Genomic DNA, 24,457 nt, shown 5'->3' on the forward strand with positions numbered 1-24,457 from the left:
GACTTAACGTGGGGACCGGCAGCGTTGAGAAGACTAGAAAATCACTTTAAGCCAAAGCTTATACCAGAAAAAGAAATAAAACCAGCGACTCGACGTACTTACTCAATTTAAAAGCTCTATATAATCTTTTTTGTTCCTGTGTTCCATTTAGCTTTGATTGAATTAATTAAAAAACATTCATGTTTGTTGTTTTTGTAGAGACTATAGTGATATTGATATGTGTAAGATCAAGAGAAAAGCCTTTTGATAAAAGCTTCAGCTTATTTCAATAAATACGTTGTATAGAGTAGGGATGGAGTGGAAGTGGACATAATTGGAGTTGACATACACAAACTTTGTGCTTCTCTTCGCTAAAAAAAATATCAATCGAACATTGTGGAGAAAATATAGTTTACTGCTTGAACTTTGAGCAGGGTCAAAGACCAAAAGTATATCTAAATATAATCTTTTTTAATGAGATCTTTTTAGTTTTATATGCAAATCGCCTCCTTTAGAAAGTTGCGAATATGAGAACTTGAGAAATAAATTTAAATTAAATAATCCACTTCAATTTCTTCCAAAAATCTTACACACCAATTGATATTAAGGGTTGTAAATCATTATTATTAGTCTTGGTCTCACTGTTATGCTATCAAATTAATTATTCCTTTTGGAAAACAAATTTGTACAAATTTGAATATGAATACAGAGCTCTCTTTTCATGATAAAAGCTTCAGTTCACTTTGAAAGCCAAAATAAAATACACTACGGAGTTAAAAATCTGTTAACTTTTATATAGAGGGCTTTTCAATAAGAGGTTTATTATGCATAGACCGATTTTTAAGCAGCTGTCCCTTTCGAAGCCGACATCTTTTGACATTTGACAAGTAAAAACTACGCCATTACGAAAAATAGATAAAAGATTAAAATTGATGAAATAAACTATAAAAATCGCGAAAAATTTGCAGTTTCAGTTCGCAAACATGAAGCACTTTTGTCGGTTGTCGTGAATTAGTGGGAATTGATGGTTGAATTGATGGTGGATCCCAGTGCAGATATGATTACAAACTTAATTCTTTGCGGAATGAGAAATTTAATCCCGAATAGGGTAAAATCTATCAAACCCAAAGAAAACTCATGGTTTGATTCGAGCTGTAAAGAGGTTATTAGGATCAAAAATGTAAGTTTCCGGAATTACAAAACGAACCAAACTGAAGTAAACCGGAATAAGTTCAAACAAGCTAGAAAGACCTGTAACGGACATATACGACGCATTAAATTTTTGCATGACCAGAAATTACGACAAAAAATATTACAATGTCCCAATGGTAATAAAAATTTCTGGTCATTTGTAAAAAATGTGCGTAACACTACGTGTTCGTCAGTTGTAAGCTCGATTGATAAAGCCAATTTGCTTGCAGCACAGTTTGCTGTTAATTCGATGCTGCCAGTGAGTGACTTGACTCCGCCTGTACTTGAAAGCGTTAACGATTGTATGGGACGAATCTTCTTTCGCACTCGTTCAGTTACTAGAGTACTTAAAAATCTTGACATTCACAAATTCGCTGGCCCGGATAGTATCCCCGCTATTGTTCTGAACAGGTGTTCTTCAACGCTGGCAAAACCATTGCGTAAGCTTTTCCATCTGTCCTATTCTTCAGGTCTCTTTCCGAGTGGATGGAAAACTGCATTTGTCCAGCCTGTCCCTAAAAAAGACGAATCATCCTCCGCCTCTAACTATCGCCCAATAGCACTCACGTCCGTTCTTTCGAAGGTCATGGAAACGCTGATTGATTTTCAGCTTAAGAAATATCTTGAAGAACGAAAGCTTCTTAATGACCGGCAGTAGTTCCACTGGTGATCTCATGGTTCATCTCACCGAACAGTGGAACAAATCTTTAAATCGTTTTGGAGAAAGTAAGATTATTGCACTTGATATTTCAAAAGCATTTGATAGAGTTTGACATCAAGCTCTCTTATCGAAAATGCGTGCATTTGGTATTGATGAATCCCTTCTTCGTTGGGTTAGAAATTACCTTTCGGACCGTTCAATTCAAGTAGTATTGGACGGGTTCAAATCTAAAATCACAAAATAAACGCTGGTGTGCCCCAGGGCTCCGTTTTGTCTCCGACGCTCTTCCTCATTTTTATAAATGATCTTTTGTCTGAAACTTCTAACCCACTAAATTGTTTCTCGGATGACAGTACCCTCAGCTTTTCATATTCGTTTTTAGATTCTCATCCTTGTTCTTCGGATGTGGACAACCAACGGGGAATCAAAAACCGTGTACAATTTAATGCTTCGAAAACTCAATGCTGTCTACTGTCGCAAAAGCGTAACTCTCCCCCAATGCCACTATCCACGAGTGGTACTTGCATCGAGGAGACTGAACAGCTATCAGTCCTAGGTATGTGCATTACAAACCACTTGTTGTGGAGCGATCACATATTTGACATCCCAAAATGCTGCTAAGTGTTTAGGTTTTCTCCGACGATGCAAAAAGTTTTTTACCCCTACTGATCTGGCTATAATTTATAAAGCCTATATTCGTCCAAAACTTGAGTACAATTCCCATATTTGGGCAGGTGCTCCTATAACCCACTTGAGTCTCTTGGACAGAATTCAAAAGAGAGCTCTAAAAATGATAGGTGACCATTGTCTAACTGAAACTTTTGCATCTCTCAAGCACCGTCGTAAGGTCTCATGTCTCTCATTATTCTATCGCTACTTCCATTAGCAATGCTCTAATGAAATAGCCAGTTGCATTCCTCCCCTCAAACAATTCAACCGTAATACTTGTTCTTTAAGGAATGCCCATCAGTTTACCCTTGAGCTCAATGTCGGTCCTACAGAGATTCTTTATTAAGTGGCACTACACGAATGTGGAATGGTTTACCAGACTCAATTTTTCCCACTCCCTACAATATGCAGACATTCAAAGCCAATGTGCATCGGTATCTCCTTTCCAATCCTATCCTCCCTTCCTAATTACTCGCACTGTGTATAATCATTATAAGGGTATTCATATCCCCTTGAGTGCGCGTAAAATATAAAAAAAATACAAAAATCATCTGGTTATCCGTTTTTACCGTCTGAGAGTTCTTCACCTGTCCATACATCCGCCCTCGTTCCTCTATATAGGTGCTTAAGAACGCGACCAAACTTCAATGATATTCCAAGACTATATGAGTATTGAGCAACACAACAAATGAAACAAGCTCAATTTTTTCAGGAAAATGTTCATACATCTGTTATTTCTCGAAGGCATGATCTCAAGTGACTACCAAGAGCTTGTTATTTAATATTTATATTTATTCAATAACATGTGTCGAATTTGTATTTACTTTGATTACTGAAGATTGGAAAATAATAAAGTTTAAAATCTACCCTATTATTAATTTCTGTACTAATTTGGTATTGGCAGACTTAAGCGTATACGTACTTTTTTACATTGAAATCTCAACAAATGTTCATCTTATCCACTTTAATTGTTTTTAATGTACTACAGAGATTTAACATTTAATAATTATAATATGCTTATTTATACTTAGTTTGAACAGTCTGTAATGTTACACAATTTCCTCACAAATACAATAAAGTCTTTATAAAGTATATCAGGCACTTCCATTGCTGCAAAATGTCCTCCACGATCCGAGTACTCTACATGAATGATGTTTCGATATTTATCTCGCAGCGCCCAATCAACAGGCGTCGGAAGATCATTCTTAAAGCGAATACATCCCATCGGAACATCCGTTGGAACTCTATCAAACTGATATTTCGATTGTATTCGAGACATTGATTCAGCATAAAATCTCATGCTTGACATAATCTTATTGCCCAAATAGTAAATCATAATATTGTCCAACATTGCATCCAGATCAATGGACATATCGAATAATCCTCCATCGTCTAAATTCCGATGCTGAATATTTGTTCCAGTTGAGAATTTCTCCAAAATGTACGCTGCTAATCCCACAGGATTTGCTGCCAATGCAATACCAATTGTATCGGGTTTGGTTGCTTGCAAAAAGAAGTAACCACTTTCTTCGATTAGCCATTTGAATTTCTCAGTGATTGGAAAGTGATAGGGTTCATGTTGTTTGCGAACGAAAAGTGGCGGATAAATACTGGCTATCATGGTTTTGAATAATGCTAGAGGAGTTTGCATTACACACAAATTGGTGTGGAAGCCAATGACGTTTTCGGGAAACATGGTGGCCATTTGACTTCCGATTACTGATCCCCAATCGCCTCCGTGCACAATGAACCGATTATAGCCCAGGCGAAGCATGAGATTACGCATAACAATGGCCATTTCATAGGTGGTGAAGCCTTTTTTGGACGACGACTGAAATTGAAAAAAAAAATATGTGATAAAATTGAGTTTGAAAAGAGATCATGTATATGTAAAATAGATTTACATGTACTCGAAGTAGTGTAATAAAAACTTTAAAATAAAAAAATTTGAAAAAATATTTATTAGGAGAATTTCGAAATATGGTCCACATTTATATGAAAGTAGGAATGAAAAATAATCAAAAAAATACACAATTTGTTTCGTAAGATTTTGTAAAATTTTAAATTCTTGGTAAGATTCTGAGTTAAAAAGTCAAATCTGCAGAATTTCGGAATCTAACCATCATTTAACTAAAGTCAAAATCATCAAATAAAGATTATTTTAGCTTAAATGTTTTGAACTAGCACTATCAAGATTCACTGTTTTTAATTGAAAAAGTAATACAATTTTGAAATATTTATGAAATAGTTAAATAACAAGCAAAATACTAGGATATCAGTTTAACTTTCCGCTCCATTCTTTTAATAAAAATGAAACCTTGTCCTTTCTTCATAATTTAGTTCTTGAATTCCAAGTAAACTTAAAAATTCACCAGTACGACTTGAGCTAAGAAAACAACTATTTGATAGTTTTTAAAATCAATGAAGGAAAGGAACAAAAATAAATAATTTTTGATAGTTTGTCAAGTAATAACATATTTCGTACATATTTGAGATGAAAAACAATTTTTATTAGTTTATGTTGTATACAAAAATTATCATTTGTTTTTTTTTTTGAGCTTATATTAATTTTGTATAACGTTATGATTTTTAGAAAAACATCAACTTTAGTCGATAGCATTATTTGTTCAGGAGTATTTTTGAAACCATTAAAAATGTTCCTTTTTATAAATTTCTAAAACACAACTAATAGGCTTGGTAAAATAGCAAATAACTATTTCTTTTTGTGATTATATCTCATATAGAAGCATTTTAATTTTTCACTTCAGCCTTTTCGTTAAGTTTTAAACAATTTGGTAAGTTTTCGCTCAAACTAAATTTTCAAAAGTTGCAAATTTTCAAAAACATTTCTTCTTTTATTTGTGATAAATTTAAAAAATAATAATTTAATATTTAAGGCACGATGCAAGAGTTTTGAAATGATCTGAATAATATACTGTAAGCATTTTAAGGTTTTTTTTCTTATATCCCCAGATCAGCAATCTAAAGAGCGGCAGATCGCATCTACTTAAATTAGATCTTTTGCAACTAACCGATACTTGACTTGAATTTTGGATAGAAATTGAAATATCATTTCGTAAAAATTTAAAATTTGACGACAAGTGCGTTTTTTTGGTATTCCATACATAGTACAGTGAGAAATTGCCAACAAAACGATCCGCAGAAGCCAAATTTTTGTATTTAAGAATTGGTACAACTGAAAGAAGATCTGTCAGAATAATATTAAAAAAGGGGGTTTGTTCGTAGCCTACTACATTAACATTGGTGTTGAAGCGAGCTTGAAGATCGCCTCAATTCTTTATATACCTGAATCGAGTTGAAATGAATTTAATTTGAGAAGAAAAACTGAAAAGTTGGTTTGACAGATAATGCATTATGGTCTGTTTATTTTCATGTTTGTGTACAAAAGATATAGTTTTACTTTAATAAAATTACAAAAGAAAAATGGACATGGATTAGGTAGCATATTCTTATATGGTGGTGAACTAATCAATTCTTCATTGTTAAACACGAATCAAACTATGTATCTCATTTGCACTTCACACATCAAAAACATCGAAACAAAATTTGCATTTTAGAAAGTGCTGTCATATTTAATCTTTTTTAAATTTTCTTGTGCGGTGGAAACACCAAAAGAAAAAAACTGAGATAAACCTTTATTGGAAACATAGAAAAACTTAATTATCTTTTCTATTCTTGCAAAATAAGCCCAGTTAGTCAATTTTCATCAAGAAAACCAAGTAATATCAACAGTAGCAGATTGATTTTTTCCCCAATGGAAAACACATACATAATTCCAAATGCACAACTACTTAACGAACACAGCCATCGAGATATGAATGCAATAGCAATGTACCAACATTTGAGAACAAAATAAGATAAGATCTATTCGAGGCTCGTATAAATGTCAAAAACCCATCCATAGTAAGATACTACTCTTACTTTTATCGGTGTTATTCATACTATGAATATTGTTTTTGTTATTTGTGTAAAATGCTACTATACTTTGGATAGATTTTCCAACAAAACACGGGTATTAAAAATATAACAATTTTATAGGCAGTAAAACAGACTTTTGTTGAAAACAATAGAAAGTTTTTAATTTTTTATTGATAATTTTCTAATATTAGAAATATCTTCCAAATAAACGACGTTTTTTTCACTTTCAACTTATCAATTCAAATAAACTCCTCACAATATATCGCAAAAGTGCCGTGAAATTAAGCCAATTAGAATAAGACCAATGTTAATTTTATTTAACTGGACTTTATTTTACGGCACCAAGTCGTTTATTCGTTCAAAATAAAAGCGAATCACTTTGACAAGGCAAACGATGTTTCCCAATATTCTTTTGTGATGAAACACAAATAAACATTTTTAGTTCTGAATGCGGTAGAAATGTAAGGTACCCTATAGATAAGGACTTTTCACTTTCGTTTATTGTGATTAGTTTTCCGTCGGATTTTTTGGTCGCTGTAGTTTTTACAATGAAACAATTAAGGTACGTTAACTTTCCCAACGTTTCGGCATTGATTGCTGCCTTCTTCAGCGGAACTTTATTAACACAAAAAAATATCCAATAGACTAAGTTAGATCAATGGATCCGTTAAATAAAAGAAAAAGAGGCTGGGATGCGACCCACACTGAAAACTTCCCATCCCGTCGGTCGATTCGTCTTGCTTAAAAGTTTGTAGGTTTTCGTGTAAGTTGTTTCGTGTAAAAAGTTGTCAGTTGAATAATTCTTACAAAATTTTAAATTACCAACAATATTTTTATATCAAGGAAAAGTTTAATTTGAAAATAACTAGTCGAAAACAAATTTTTACCAATTTTAGTAGCATTTCTCTAATTTTTACAAATTGGAAATTAATTTGAGATACATCAAGAACCGATCATCAATTTTTACCAAATTTGGGTATTATTTCTTGTAGATTTAATTTTTCAATGAAAAAGAAGACAATATTTTTAGTTTTTTAAAAGCTTTTTGATTCGAAAGTAAATTTTTACTATGTTTTAGTATTGTTTTTCCTAAGGTTCTTATTTTAAAATAAATAGTAAAAAACTATTCATTCAATTTTTCTCCAAATTTTACTGAATGTTGAAAACAATATTTCTTAAAAGTAAAAATTAGTTGGAAGCCATAATCTCAAATTTTTGAAAAGATATTTGAGTCGAAAATCAATTTTTACAAACCTTTGTAGAATTTTGTTTAGGTTTTTATTTTTTTTGTAAGAAAACTGTCAATTCGATTTTTTCAAAATTTTACTTAACGTTGAAAACAATATTTTTTTTTAAAGACAAAAGTAGATTAAAGCCAAAATCTCAAAGTTTCGAAAAGATATATGAGTGGAAAATCAATTTTTCCCAACTTTTATTAGGTTTTTTGTTTAGGTTTTTATTTTTCGTAAAAAAACTGTCAATGCGATTTTTCTCAAAATTTTTAGAATGTTGGCAACAATTTTTCTTATAAATAAAAATTTGTTGGAATTCATAATCTCAAATTTTTTAAAGTAATTTCTGTCGAAAATCAATTTTTACCAACTTTTGTTAAATTTTTTTTTAAGTTTTTATTTTTTGTAAGAAAAAACTGTCTATTCGATTTTTGTTAAAATTTGACCGAATAATGAAACATTATTTCTTATTTGAAGTCGATATCTCTTCTGGTTCTTGAGTTATGGACAACGAAAAAAACGTAGCGAACGTACGAACGCACGAACGTACGGACCGATCTTCTAAATTCTTGGTAACAGATCGTGATATTTCGAAGGAGGGAATGATTCCGTGTGCTAAGGACAATAGAAGGCATTCAAAGCGAGATTAATGGCTGAAACACATACACGCTTCAGCTTCGGCTTCGTCTCCGTTACGTTAGGCCCGCTTCGAGGTTGCTTTGAATGACATTTCTATTATTTCATCCCTTCAAAGAGCAAATATTTTGTTTGTTGACATTTTTTTCCTGCTGATGAGCTGTCAGACAAAGCAAATGTTCAGAAAATTGAACTAGAGCTTCCGTTTGGAGTCACATTACGTTACATTACATTCTTTTCCTTACGATTGTCAAACAAAACGTAAGGTCGAAGCTACATTGTGATAGCATGCATTGAATTCCTATGGCTGAACTCGTAAACGTCAGGCGAAGCCGAAGCTGAAGCGTGTATGTGATTCAGCCATAAGATCCCAAACACTTTTCAAAATTAGTGAGTGCTTGGCATCGCGAACATTGAATCTCAGTGGTACCCCAATCTCCACTCGATTTAGCATTCGTTTCAACAATAAACACCAACTATTTATTGAAATACAAAAGCAATGAAACACCATTCAAGTAAAAAAATGAGATCAACTTTCGGAGTGCACACAAATCGAAAAATACATGGCTTATTATTTAAAAAAATAATAAAATGTCATAATTCGATGGTGTAACTTTCTAAAATTTTTAGAAACTAGTTGGTTTTAGCTTTCCCTATTATTATATTATGAAATACAGGTTTGATTTTGCTAAATATATCCTCAATTTTCCAAAACCATATTCATTTTTTCCGAAAAATCAAACAAAAATTGCTCCTGAAAATAATTCAATGACAAGAAAAAATTATGCAAACTACTAGTTTTATATTTTTCCAAAAAGTTGTTGGTTTTTAAATGTTTTGTTTTAAATATTAGCTTAAAATTTGTATCGATATTTAAATATTTTATTTTGCTTTAATCCATGAAGTCAAAAAATGCGGTTATTTACGATTATTAAGTGAAGTGCTAAAACAAAAATTAAATTCATTGAAAAATCTAAGGAACAAAATTCAATAGAATTTCTATGCACCGTTGAGGTTACATTACATTTTGTTTAAACTGAAAATATAAATAAAACCAATAGCATTAAAAACGAAGCCGTGTGGGTTTAAAAATTAAATCAAAATATGTATCGACATTAGCATCATGTGCATTTCCACAATCTCGTTTTGTTTGATTAAAACCTCAACAGTTTGTATCCGCATATGGATCCGATATTTAACTCAAAATAATAAAATTATGAGAGCCATCAACAAAACAAAACATTTGTATTTGTATACAAAATATTGCTTGATTGGAATTAAAAATAAAAGAAAAAAAAAACTAAATATTGTCTGTGGAAACGTGATAAGCTTATTCATTATCGATTTATCTTTTTGTTGCGTTTCATTGGTTTGCCTGATTAGCATACCAAAATGTAAACAGCGGAAGCTATACTTCGTTCTTAAGCCTGCAAGTATTGTTCAGAATTACCATTGAACATGCATTGAACAAAAACTAATAATTAATGTATTTTGAAATTAAATCAAATCTTACCGATGAAAATCCAAACCCAACCAAACTTGGTGCAACAACTTCAAAACCATAAATATGATCATCCGAATAGGTTAGAAGTTTCGGAATAAAACCATAAAACTCCCTTATTGATCCTGGCCATCCGTGCAAAAGTAGTACCGGTATTCGAATGTATCCAACTTCAGGTGGAAGTTCATGAGGATGTTCGTGAATAAAGTGAATGTGTAAGCTTAATTGGGGGAAAACCAAAAACTATTCACAAAAGTTCCCAAAAAATCAAGTAACTAACTACAACTTACCCATTAACTTGTGTCATGAAATGTTTGAACTGATTTAGATAGTCCTGTCGGACCTTCCATTTTGGCAGATAAATACTTTTCCAATAGTCGATTAGTGGTCGCATAAGTCGACTATTGAAACCATACTGAAATCCAGCTTCTTCCAAGGGATTTTGAAGGTCTAATGGTCTATCGAGACTTCTTCGAAGTTCGTTGATTGTCTAGTTATATGAATTTAAACAAAAAATTAAAAAAACTTACTAATAACTTTTATCAACGACATTTTAAACTCACATCACGATCATAAAGGATTTTGAGAGGCCTAATCCTTTTATCCTCGATGTAAGTATTCCCGTCACCGGGACCCCAGTACTTGGTGGTATTGAATTTTGGTAAAACCAAAGGCTGGGCAATATATTGATATAACAGTATAGATGCACTTAGCACAGTTATCGCGACGATAATTCTAACGTTAATTAAAATAAGTTTTTTGATCATTTTTTTAATTCTATGCTTGATTAAATATTATAAATTTTATTCCGAGTGTTAAATAAAAAAAAAAACAACTCGAAGTAAAAAGAAAAACAAAAAAAACTAAACCGTTCAGTTGGACTCACATAACGTTAGTGATTTTAGTGGTTCTTTGTATGCAGGGCCACATTTATTCTTGGGGATAATTTTATCGAGAAGGTTTAGAATATTTATTTTCCCACGTACGCATAGGTAGGGGAGAATTGGGTATAAGTGTGCCATATAACTTTTTTTTTTTTCTTAAACTTTAGGAACTTTAGTTTTAGACTGGGTAAAGTTAATCACGCCTAAAACAACTAAAATAAGGGAGTCTTGGAAACTTCTTATGATTTCGTATTTTTAAAACAGAATTGCTAATTTCAAGCTTCCCGAAATCTTTTTTGATAGAAATATTTGAAGACCTGATAGGATGCACTTTCAAGCACAAATATTTTACAAAAGTTTCTTTTACCTAAAAATAAAGGCCACAAAAAGTAGAGGTATGTAATATAACATTCTAGAAAAACATGAGATGTGAAAGGGTGTTTTTTTAGTGCTAGTGAAAGAGGTTAAACTTCTACGAGAAACTCACTCCCAAAAATGGTTGGTTAATTCTTTTAAGGAAAAAAGATTCTCCTAGTTCGGTCCGCAGAATAAAGTGATATTTGTTTAAGAAAGACGAAACATTATTTTGGAGCCCACTGAAACCCCAAATTTTACTTAAAGTTCGAGGTATTTTTGAACGCTTGCTGCAATGGAATTTAAGGTGTTTAATTTAAAGCACAATAAGCAAAGTTATCACCCTTTCAAGGAAAAGAGAAACTTAAACACTTAATATCAAATTCTATTCTAGAAAATATTGTACCAAACCTTTTTAAACTTTTTTTTTATAAATTTCGAACAAGAAATTCTTTTAAAAACTCTTGATTGAAATAAAAGAAATGTTGTTTTATTTTTTTTAAGTTGTGGGAAGTTTTAAATTACTATTTATTTTGTAACTTAATTTTTTTTGGTAAACAAACCACTTAATAAAAATATTTTGACACTTCAAAATGGCATATCCTGCCTTAATACATAAAAATTGTTATTGCAAAGATTGAAAAAACCAAGTTAATGGATCAAGGTGAAGTATGTTCCAAAGCAACATTTATTTATTTTTTTAAGGAGCAGGTATCAATTATTATGATGTCAATTTTTCTTTGGAAAGAGGTAATTTCACTTATGGACAGTAAAACTAAGAATTACGGCTGAAGTTGCATTCTGTGACTCGTAAACTATACCTCCTCTAAAGTAAGTCTTTGTAAAATAAATAAAACACCACCAACATTTTACAGAGTAAGGAAATTTTGTTATGTTAAATTTGTTGGCTAAGAAAAAAACATATAAAAGTAGGCGATATTTTGAACTCTTTGTTAGACATTATTTATACGAATCACCCTATATTCTAATGCTATAAATATAATTCTCTCCTAATAGAAGTTTATTTCAAAAATAAAAAAAATAACAAAAGCAGTTTCAATTAAATGATAAACCAGCAACAATGCAACACATTTCAGCTGTTTAAAAGCTTTTTTTTGTGCAGGTTTGTTAGCTCCAAAATGACAACACTCGAGACAGTGGGGGAGTTGATATGTCGGATCAGATCGTTCACCGGCAAATGTGTAAATATATAAGCGTTATCAGTACAATAATAAATTATGTTTCTTTTTATTGTTTACTTTGGTCGAGAAGGAAGGAAAATATAAATAATTCTATTAGCATTATGTACACTTCATTGTACAATAAAGTAAAGGGTGTTTTAAAAATAACGTGATAAATTGGAATGAAGTTCAGGATTAGGCATTGGCATACACGATTAAATTTCTTAGATTTTGACATTTGAACAGCTTGGACAAATAGTGAAATATAAAAATTATGCGTTTTAGACTCTTTTAGTAACACGAAATTGAATGCAGCCAATACAGTAGGGATGGCAAATTTAAAGCCTCATCTATTCTTTGCACTTTGTTCAAATGGTAGACATGTGCATTCAAGAGGACACAAGCGTCCACAGGTTTTTCTCAAAACCCACCTCTGTCTATCAACTCCTACTCTCACCTCCCCGTGGTGAACATCGAGTGCCTAGTACCTTAACTGGAGATTGGGTTCCAACCATAGTTGGAAGTTGTTGGGGGCGAAAAGTCATGGAAGCTGGTACGCGTTTTTTACACCTCAACATCCACAAATTAACTTGGAGATCAAATCAACCTACCGTCAACCAGATTGACCATATTGCGATCGACGACGATTGCGTCCGAACTTTCCGCGGAGCTAACATCGACTCGGACCACTACCTCGTTGTAGCCAAGGTAGCACTTCGGGTTTTCAGACTCAAGGCAAAACAAGGAGATACTGGAAGAAGGTACAACGTCAAACGGCTACAATCGCAAGAGATCGCCGACCTTTGCCGACCGAGTTACAAGTAACCTCTCTCGAAGTTCTCTGCCGCCAACACAATGTATCGAAAACCAGTGGCAACATTACCAAGATGCAATCAGAGAAGTCGCCTCTGAAGTGCTGGGTTTCAAGAAACCACCAACAAGGAACCCCTGGTTTGATGAGAAATGTCGGCAGGCAAATGCAGCCAAACAACTGGACGAGAGCTGCTCATGAGCTCTATGAGCAGAAGAGGCGAGAGGAACACCGACTTCTCAGAAGGAAAAAGAGAGGGCATGAAAAGCGTGCGGTCGAAGATTTTGAGAGGTTTAAAAGCAGGATTGAAGTTCGAAAGTTTTATGAACAGGTGAAACGAAATTCACAGGTACATAAACCTAGAACCGAAGGCTGCAAAGACGAAAGTGGAAACATCATAATGAAACCACAGTCAATGCTGAGGATATAGAAGTACCACTTCTGCAGACTGTATAACAGCGACGACGAACTGAAATCCGCTGTCAGGCAGGATGATCCATTCAACAAAGGCGACGAAAGCGAATAATCCTGTCCTCCCGACTTAGACGAAGTAAAGATTGCCATATCTAAGCTGAAGTCTAATAAGGCCGCTGGAGCGGATGGCTTGAATACCGAGCTCTTTAAAGCAGCTGGAGATAATTTAGCTAGGAGGATGCACCGACTTATCTGTAAGATATGGTCCGAAGAAAGCATGCCCGATGAATGGAACCTTAGTATTGTTTGCCCGATCTTGAAATAAGGAGACCCTCAAATTGCACTAACTATAGAGGATTCAGTCTACTTAACACCGCCTATAAAATCTTCTCTGCTAAAATATGTGAACGTCTAAAGCCCATCGTCAACAACCTGATATGTCCTTATCAGTTTGGTTTTAGACCAGGAAAGTCCACAGTCGATCAATTATTCACATTACGGCAGATCCTGAAAAAACCCAAGTAAACCAAATTGACGCCCACCATCTTTTCATCGATTTCAAGGCCGCATATAAAAACATCTACAAGGACGAGCTGTAAAGAGACATTTCTAGTTCTGGCATCCCTGCCAAACTCGTCCGTTTGTGCAGGATGATCATGGAGAATTCAGGCTGCTTCATAAAGGTTGGAAACAACAGAACAGAACCTTTCGATGTCAAAAAAGGTTTTAGACAAGGTGATGCGCTATCATGTGATTTTTTTAATATCGTGCTTAAAAGAATAGTGCAGAGCTCACACGTCAACGCTAGAGGCACTATCCTTCAAAATTCTATCAAATTACTAGCATATGCTGATGACATTGACATAATCGGAAGAACTCAGCGTGATGTCAATGGACCTTTTGTGAGTATTGAAGTTAATGAGTGCAAAACAAAGTACATGATGTCGTCAAGAAAGGACCCAAAACACCAACGTCTCGGTCAAAACGTCACCTTCGGCAAATGTAACTTTGAGGTAGTTAAGGACTTCGTCAACCTAGACTCCGCTATGAATGCAGAAAACAACGCCAGCGCTGAGATCAAACGAAGAATAACTCTTGCTAACCGCTGTTTCTTCTGGCTAAGAAAGCAATTGAGTGGTTAAATCCTCTCTCGAGTTACGTAAGTGACGTTAGTGGAGGAGAAGATAAAACGACGAGCTGCACGGGCTGTACGGCGACGTATACTTAGCCAGAAGGGTAAAAGCCCAACGACTTAGATGGCTTGTTCACGTAGAGCGGATGGAAACCAATGCTTCAGCCCGGAAAGTCTTCGAATCTACACTTACAGGACAGCGCAGTAGAGGAAGACCGCGGATCAGGTGGCGCGCAAGTGGAAAGTGATCTCATCCAACTTGGAGCGCGAAACTGGAGACATCTAGCTAGGGACCGAGCTAGATGGAGAAGTTTGTTGGGTGAGGCCCTAGTACACACAAGACTGTAGTGCCACCTTAAGTAAGTAAGTATTCTTTGCACCCTCAAAAGTAAGTCTGGTTTAAAACCTAGTCAAACCAAAGTCGAAACTGAAAACCATTAAGAAACTTAGCAAGAAACAAAATATATATAATACTCTGTTTAACTTACAAAAGTGAACATAAGAAGAGTCGATTAAATTGTGACATAAATTGGACCTAATCGCTCTTTAAGCTAGGTGTAGACAATTGTCAGATGTTTACAATATTATTAATCATGTGAATGAACTTAATGTTTTTGGGATTGTTTGAAAAAAAAGAACCGAAATGTTTTTGGAATTGAGTTTATATTTGACTTTAAATGTAGTACAATGGAAGCTGGAAATGAAGCTGAATGAAATAAGAACTGAAGGCAAGGGGTTCGTTCGTAGATTATGATCTAATTATCTTTAGATATTCTACATTAAATCCATTTAATGCTTAGCAACTGTAGTATTTCTGTTTCGTATATTAGTTTATTGTAGATAAAACATAAAATCTCAATAATTTCTGCAACAATAAAAGATGTAAGTTTTCACTGAAAAATGGTTAACAACAAACTATTTACAATACTCTACGAACATGCCTTCCAGATACACAAGGATTATCAATTCTATACCAACATTTATATTCGAGACTTGATTAAATGTAGAAATTTCATCCACAGTTTGATTCTACTTCTACTTTTTTATGCAGTAAAGAGTTTGCATTTGTATTACGTGTAAAGTCTTTACTTTACTACGGATATTTTTACCAAAAAACGCACCTAATATAAAAAAAAACACAAATGTCTTGGTCATTCTAAATTATAGTTAAAGTCGTCCGAATCAATCGGACACAGTCCAATCAAACATGTTAACAGTCAAATTGGCACGAAATGAGCTCGGTCGCATAGGGTCTAGTTAAATACTAGAATATAATAGAAAATATGTTAACCTTGTTAACGAGCACATTGTATTGAAGCGTATTTGTATTTGAAAGCTTTTATCAAACTATTGATAGATTAGACAATATTGTAAGATCTGACTATTGTCAATATTTAGCTTAATCCCATATTAAATTGTTTCCCTCATATCAAAGTTTATGTTAATACTTTTCGTGTGTATGTAATTTATCCATCATTAACACTTTGAACTTTGTCAAGAACTAACTTTATTCCTTATAAATCAATAAATCCCGAAATTTGCGTTTCATTGATACTAATCACGCATATTAAATTAATACCAACACTCGTGTTCCCGTTGTGTTCGATTGCAAAAGTTCCCAAAATCGACGAACGTTCATGTCGTTACTTCTTTAATTTCGGAAATAAAAACAAACCAAAATGCACATATTTATTTTAAACACCAAACCCGCACTCAACCCGCATTCTACTCAAAAAGTTAAAGCATGGGTAGAAGACTTTTGGCCCACTAATTTTAGATGTGTCTATATAGAAGAATAAAGTTATTCCCTTTGAAGGTTTAACAGCTTTTCGACACGCTTGAATCCCTCCAACCTCCACTACAAAAAACCTCCACAGAGGGCCTTAAATTTCAATAGCGCTAATAAAACACCTGAGCCAGCCAACAAGAGTCAAGTCAGGAGAGCTGGCACCATTGCACCGCATACCATATAGTCGTCACTTTACTTTTTGTGTGGCAGTTAATGTAATTACCAGGACTAATGGCATTCCAGGAGCACCGTATTGTGTATAGGTACCTACAGTTTATGGCTAGAAAGGAGCTCCAGTTTGTTTGTGGTTTTAATTTAAGTTTTCAGTTTCAAATAAAAAAAAAAAAGAGAAGAAGAGGAATTTTTGCGTGTTACTCGTAATTACACCGGAAAAGTGTTGGTTGTTTGTTTCTGAAGATTACATGCTTTGAATTTCCTTTGAGTACCTACCTACAGGAAAATAATGTTATGTCGCGATAAAATAATGTTGCTCTTGCTTTATGTGGGAGCAGTTCAGTGAACTTGAATGGTCATCAAATTAATGTTGTTTCTCGTGTTTGTCCTTTATGGCCTCAATGCGGGAGTCAATTTACTGCCAAAAAGGTTATTAAAGAAATTCAAATCAATTAAATGCTCGTATTGTTGCTTTGTACCTTTGTATATACAAATGTGTGGCCAATTGGTTATGGTTTGTGTATCCACTACGATAAATTTGCCTAAAAATATGCACGACTTTAAGTTGACGGATGATCATGGAAATAAATTCTAAACAATCCAAAATTGACCGGAAACGAAAATTATTTCCGCACCTAATTTTATAAAACGTTTTCAAAGAGACATTGAAGGTATTTGAAACACTATCACGCTTCGAAATGCAGCAAATTAAAATATATGAAAAAATGTATTGGGCTCAAATACTTAGTCTTTCATTTTTCTGTTTCAAAAGTAAAGCCAAATAAAAGAAACACAGGATAAATTTTTAACGAAGATGTGATGTTATTATGAAGTTTGGGCTTAAAAGTTATATGTTAAGGTTTGAAATGTTTGTCTTGTTAAGATTCACAGCTTGGAACTCTTTTAATTCAATTTCTAATGAATTTTTCGACCACTTCGGGCTGTAGCTTGAGTAATGTTGGTTTTAAATGCTTCTAGCGTCTGGATACTATTAGAAATGCGTAGCGTGAAATAATGCCACCAGGAAACTTCGCATGCAACAAAAATATAATTGTTCTCATTAACTTGCAGAAACAAAATTTCGATGATGATGCGGCAGCCTTACGTCATCAATAAAGGTTCTTCGAAATTTACCGATTTGCGTAGTCGGTTGATTACTTTAATAACTTTAATCATCTCGCAGTGCGCGAAACCACATTTGTCGTAAGTTTTAATAATTTAAAACGTTGTCTTTTTCAAACTAGACGTTCCGATTCAGCTTAAAGCTATGGGTCCCCTCCATCCCTGACAACAGTAGTCGCACACTCCATTTGTTAGCTCTTTGGAGAAAGCAAATCTCTTTGCTAGGCAGTTCGCCGCCAATTGAACGCTGCCAGTGAGTGTTGCGACTCCACCTGTACTGGAGCGAGTTAGTGATTCTACGGGGGAAATATTTTTCCGCGAGAGACCTAAAAGATCTTAATATACATAAATCCGCTGGTCCGGATGGTTTCCCCGCTATTGTTCTAAAGAAGTGTTCTTCAACGCTGGAAAACCACTGCTAAGTTTTTTCATCTGTCCCACTCTTCAGGTCACGTTCCCATCGGATGGAAAACCGCATTTGTCCATTCTATTTCCAAAAAAGGAGAATCTTCCTCACCCTCTAATTACCGACTGATTGCACTTTCGTCCCTTCTTTCCAAGGTCATAGAAACGCTGATTAATTATCAGCTCAAGAAATATCTCGAAGATCAAAAGCTTCTTAATAACCGAAGGTACAAATTTCGCAGCAATAGATTCACTGGTGATCTCATGGTTCTTCTCACCGAACAGTGGAACAAATCTTTACATCGGTCTTTAGAAAGTAAGATTATTGCACTTGATGTTTCGAAAGCATTTGATAGAGTTTGGCATTAGGCTCTCTTATCGAAAATGCGTGCTCTCGGGTTTCATGAATCACTCCTTCATTGGATTAGTAATTACTTTTCGAAGTTCAATATAACTATTATTGGAGGTATTCAAGTCTGAAAACCACACAGTAAATGCTGGTGTGCCCCAGGGCTCCCTTTTATCTCCAACACTCTTTCTCATTTTTATTAATGATCTCCCGTCTGCAACTTGTAATCTAATACATTGTTTCGCTGACGATATTACTCTTAGCTTTTCATATTCGTTTTCAGATTCACACCTTCTTCTCGGATGTGGAACTGCAACGACAAAATATGATAAGCTCATTAAATTCCGACATAAACAGTATTGTACAATAGGGAATAAGAAACCACGTGAAATTTGATGCTTCGAAAACCCAACTCTGTCTTGTATCGTTAAAGCGAAATATAAGGGGGTAATGGCACTTGCATTGAGGAGACTGAACATCTTGATATCACCAACCACCTCTTGTGGAACGATCACATACGCGATGTCGCCAAAAATGCCTCAAAATGTTTGTGTTTCCTAAGACGATGCAAGAAGTTTTTCTCCTTCACTGATCTGACTGTTATTTACAAGACTTATATACGCCCAAAACCTTGAGTATAACTCCCATATCTGTGCGGGTGCTTCTGCCACTTACTTTAGCCTGATTGATTGGTGATATTATCATCATAAGATCATTTACGTTACTTGAACATCGTCGAAATGTTTCTTGACTCAACCTCTTTTACCGTTATTTTAATAGCTTATGCTCTAAAGAAATAGCCAGTTGCATCCCTCCCCTTAAACAGTTCAACCGTAATACTCTCGCTTCTAGGAATGCTCATCAATATACCTTCGAGCCCAACTTCGGTCGTACTGTCAAGTACAGAGATTCGTCTTTCTCTGTCTTTCCCAGCCATTGCAATATTCAGCAATTCAAAACCAATGTGCACCGAGACCTCCTTTCAACCCCTTTATTCCTTTCCAAGTGCTCACACTGTCTCTACATAATAAGGGTAGTATTAATCCTTTGAGTGTGCGCTTATTATACAAAAAAAAACTAGACCCTAGTTCTCAACGGACTGTTGCAACACCTAATTTTTGTCCTTTAACGGGTTGTTAAACGATCCGTTGACGTTATGAAAGGAAAACATTCAACTAATAATATAACACATGACATATGACAGCTCTGCCTGACAGGTGTCAAATACCAGTGTTACCAATTTAAAGCCACGAAATGAATGTGTCTAAAAAAAGTTATTATGAAGGTATTATTGGGTCCGTTCGTGTACCTTCCTAAAACAGTCTAATTTTACGAAAAATTAAGAAATTAACCGAAATCCTGTTCTACTCAATAATTTCGTAGTTTTTCGTAAAAGAGAGCGCTCACTAGAGAGTAAAATATTTCCCCGACCTACGAATTTTAGCCCAAGAAATTTTCTGATTTGTGAAGAGTGTCAAATTTGACTTTAAATAAATTAAATAAATCTTTTCCCAAAGAACAGCAACAAGATTGCAATTTTCAAGTTTCAATTTAATCAAGTTTTTTCATAAAAAAAACAATGGACCAGCATGCTTATTCAATTTATCCATTTCCAAAAAATAAATAAATTCTAAACACGAAATGAAACGATGATGTTTCAAAATTTAAATTTTTTGACGTTCAAACTATGGAAAAAATTTGTTGTTTTTCCGTTCGCTTACTTTTGTAGTTTTGTCTTTTTGTAAGACAATTTTAATCCAACTCTTTAAAATATCTTTTTTTACGAAGTTTAGTGCAGAAAGTAAGCGAACAGATCTATTATTTTTTGTTAGTAAAATATTCCAGGGGACACATTCTTCCAGTATTTTTAAACAAATATTTTGATTCTTGAAATGACAGCTCAGGTTGGCAGGTGTCAAATCCCAGTGCTACCAACCTAATACCACGAAATGAATGATCTTAAAAAAGTTAATATGAAGGTAATAGCGTTTTTTGGAATATATTTCTGCTGCCAATTTTGCTCTGTTTTACAAAAACTGTCAGTTGATTATTTATTAATTTGTAGAATTAAATTTAATTCGAGGTTAAATTCTTTCTGAAAGACAAAATTAAATTTTTGGGAAGAAAAAAGGTAAACCAATCGTAACTAAAAATACAAATGAGCTGATTTAAAAAGTCGACCAAAACACAAAAAATAATGTTAGAAATTTTAAACTTTAAAATAAGAACACTCGTGTTTTGCTTTTTTATTTTTGTTTATGTTTTCAAAAACCATGTGGAAATTTTTTGTAGTTACTATTTTCTTGTCGTTTATTGCCATTTTGCCCTCCTCGGTGTATAGAACGAGCTATCCTTAATTTCTGCCAGTTATATTCGGAATCAGTACCTGAGTTATATCCAGGATTGCCGAAGTAACGTTTTTCTCTAAAAGGTTCTTGGAGTCTTTGAATGTAATTCTTGACAAAGAAATAATAATTAAATTAAGTTTTTTTCAAAAGAAATGTAATTACCTCCGGTCTGGAGATATCTTCAAATTTGTCGGTGTCAAATGTGAAGGCTAAAACAACACCAACACAAAATAAAAGAACAAGAATTTTTGTCAACATTGTTGAGCCTACGAATTGGGATGTGTTGCTGATAAGCTAGGTTAACGAAGCTTAATAGATTGTCAACTAATGAATTTTAAAAAGAATCTCTTATTATTTATACATGCATTTCAGACAATGCAAGATTCAATAAAGACGTTTACGGTGAACACCCGAACAAGGGGATTTTTTGAAGTCATAAACCCCAATATGCAATTTCTGTGTCTAAAATATACATTTATCGTATTATCTCCACATTTCTTCAGAATCTAGAGGTCATTGGTTTCATAAACAAAATACCGAAGATATAAGTTATCTTCAATTTCTCGCAATCTGATGTGAGAAAATCGAAATAAATGAAAAAGAAAACCCTTCAAAAAAAATGTTTACAAAATCGTTGAAGGGAAAAGTGTTTCTTAAGACATAAGTACACCATAGCAATTTGTTTGTAATATAATCATCAATCATCACCTTAATCACAGTATACTTACTGTCAGTGAATCACGAAAAGTGCATTCGTCTAGCTGTCCAATAAATCACTTTAACGAAAAGACGTTTCGGCAGAGCAGTGTTTTTATAGAGAGATGCAAAGTTCATCGCTCACTTAAAAAAATTGGTAATTGGCCTATCTTTGAATTATATCTAAGTACTGATTGTCTTTTGATACCGCTAAATTCTTTTTTACAATAAAACTTGCAACAGTTTCGTGGTATGTCTGCGCATTTTGATGATTTTTTCACATCAAGTATAAAACATTTCAATTAAGTGTTACTCTTTGGTTTTTTTGATGCTCTGATTGAGTGAACAAGAAACAAATCAATGGAAAAATTTATTGGATCTTTGATTTAGTAAACGAAAAATAAAATGAAAAAAGATATTCAATTATTGTAACAATGTATTAAGATTGAAATGTAGCCGTACCTATTCCTATAATCATCTCAGTTGTATATTTTGCGCACTGTCGAACTTATTTAGGTAGGTAAGGTACTTCCCAGCTTGAATTGATAAGAATTGTGTAAGATGATATTTCTAGCAATATTCAATTTATAAAAAAGATAAGGTTTACAAAAATAAAAAAAATTAACAAAAACAAGTTTGTTATCTCTAAATACTTATGTCGTACTCAAGTGAATCCAAGCATTCTAAAAGTGAAACGACACGAAGAATTATTGTATAAGATTTTCACAGCTTAATGAATAGAAAATTATATGTGGAGACATTGATATGATTGAAGGAACCGACTAAAAGTTGTATACGAATCATTCACCCAGATCCAGGACTAAGCGGACGCGCTTCATGAACAAAAAAAAAATTTTGGCACAGTAGTGACTTTACTAATTTCCATAGAAAGTTATTGCAATTGGTCTGAATTGTCGAATTGAATATTTTGACATTTCTCGATTAAAGAAATGCTACTAAAATTGGTAAAAAGTTGTTTTCAACTAAAAATCTATTTAACAAAACTAGATTTTCAAACTGAGCTGTTTTTTGATTTGAAAAATATTGTTTGCCCATTTCCAAATCAGGAAACTTGGGTTCCTAATGCACTAAACTACGTTGAACGCAGTTTTTCACAAGTGGAAAATCACAAGTGAAAAAATTGTTGAGAGACAAAAAAGGAAGAGTTTTCTTCATTACGTGGAGACGTTGATTGAAAGTGGATTAATTACAGCAACCCAAATAAATGAAGTGGTATTACTTGCCCTGATAATTTTCCACCACTTTTTGGGACATATTTCTATAAATAAATATTTATTCTGCTTAATACAAGCTATCATAACTTAACTTAACTTAACACTAGCTTAACATTTTTTTTTTGCAGTTCTTGTTATCAGTTTCCAACAATAATTCATGTGGGCCCTAAGGTCCACATAAAAGCTCTCTAATGTACAAGAACTAACAATTTTGATTTTATTAACTTCCCATAGGAAGTTATTGTAATGGGTCCGACTTGTCAAATTGAAAATTTTGACATTTCTAGACATTTCAAGGTTCTTAGAGTCGAAATAAAAGATTTTTAGAAAGATGTCTGTGCGTGCGTGTGTACGTGCGTTCGTACGTCCGTACGTTCGCGACACTTTTTCGTCGTCCATAGCTCAAGAACCAGAAGAGATATCGATTTAAAATATTTTTTGTTATACAGATAATAAGGCAGAAAGATGCAGAAAGGGCTCTCAAGAAAATTGCGTAGGTGGTTTTTTGACCATAGCAGTTTGATAAAAAGGTGAACATTTTGGTTAACCCTAAATATCTTACGAACCAAAAACTCTAGAGACTTGAATAAAATTGTGTATAATATATTGTAACGTGATATCAAAGAAATATATTTTTGGAAAAAAAAATCAATTTAACGTTTTTTTTTTTATAAATCAAAAAAACTGAAAAAAAAATTGTCAACTCCAAAATTTTACGACTAAAATATTATTTCATCTCCAAAATAATGTTGTGCAACTAAGAATAATGTTTATTACATCTCATAATATTGTGAGGAAAATCGAATTGACAGTTTTTTTTTGTAAAAAATAAAAATCTAAAAAAAACATTGCTCAAAGTTGGTAAAAATTGAATATCGATTCAAATATCTTTTCAAAAACTTCAAATTTAGGCTTCAACCTTAATTTAACTTATAAGAAATAATGTTTTCAACTTTCTGGAAAATGTTGAGATTAATCGAATTGACAGCTTTTTTACAAAAAATAAAAAACCTAATAAAAAATTAATAAAAGTTGGTAAAAATTGTTTTTCGATATCTTTTCAAAACTTTGAGTTATTGGCTTTAATTTACTTTTATCTTTAAAAAAATATTGTTGTCATCATTCAGTAAAATTTTGAAAAAATCAAACTGACTTTTTTTTTACAAAAAATCAAAAACCGAAAAAAAATTAACAAAAGTTTTAAAAAAATGATTTTCGACTTAAATATCTTTTCAAAAAATTGAGATAATAGCTTCTAACTAATTTCACCTATAAGAAATATTGTTTTCTACATTCGATAAAGTTTTGAAAAAAATCGAATTGACAGTTTTTTTTACAAAAAATAAAATTTTAAAAAAGAAACAATACTAAAACTTGGTAAAAATTTACTTTCGGCTAAAATAGCTTTTCAAAAATTAGAAAGTTATCAAATGGGAAGTTATCAGTGTGGGTCGCATCCCAGCCTCTTTTTTGATTTAAAATTACAAGGGACGAAGAATTCGGACTCAAAAAGAGAAAAAGTAAAGGGTATCTTTCATATGGGATTTGGAAATGTTGAAATTGAAGACTACCATAGCAGCGTTGCAGTGACGAAGAATTCTGGACATTGGTTCAAAGTGCCCGCAATTAGTGCGGTTATGAGGGATATAGGAAAGGGAGACAGATCGCAGATTTCGAGGGTTGGTGTTGAGATGAATATCACTCAGGTGTGCCGGGAACTCAATATTGCCCATTAACAATTGGTGAGCAAATAAC

General features: G+C 33.4%; 1 protein-coding gene and 1 long non-coding RNA gene across 2 annotated transcripts; both read right to left on the reverse strand.

Moving 5' to 3' along the window:
• Positions 1-3,449: 3,449 nt before the first annotated feature.
• LOC129949986 (juvenile hormone epoxide hydrolase 2-like) lies at positions 3,450-10,713 on the reverse strand. The gene is made up of 4 exons (XM_056061743.1): positions 10,372-10,713; positions 10,099-10,298; positions 9,821-10,028; positions 3,450-4,331 (listed from the first exon to the last, which is right to left on the reverse strand). Exons 1-4 carry the CDS (start codon positions 10,573-10,575, stop codon positions 3,528-3,530), a joined length of 1,416 nt encoding a protein of 471 aa, XP_055917718.1. The 5' UTR covers positions 10,576-10,713; the 3' UTR covers positions 3,450-3,527.
• Positions 10,714-20,630: 9,917 nt separating this feature from the next.
• Positions 20,631-22,074, reverse strand: LOC129951128 (uncharacterized). The gene is made up of 2 exons (XR_008782135.1): positions 20,934-22,074; positions 20,631-20,879 (listed from the first exon to the last, which is right to left on the reverse strand). It is a non-coding gene; the product is annotated as an uncharacterized LOC129951128 (long non-coding RNA).
• Between the last annotated feature and the right edge of the window lie 2,383 nt (positions 22,075-24,457).

This window comes from Eupeodes corollae, chromosome 3 (assembly GCF_945859685.1).
Source record: "Eupeodes corollae chromosome 3, idEupCoro1.1, whole genome shotgun sequence".
NCBI classification, from domain to species: Eukaryota; Metazoa; Arthropoda; class Insecta; order Diptera; family Syrphidae; genus Eupeodes; species Eupeodes corollae.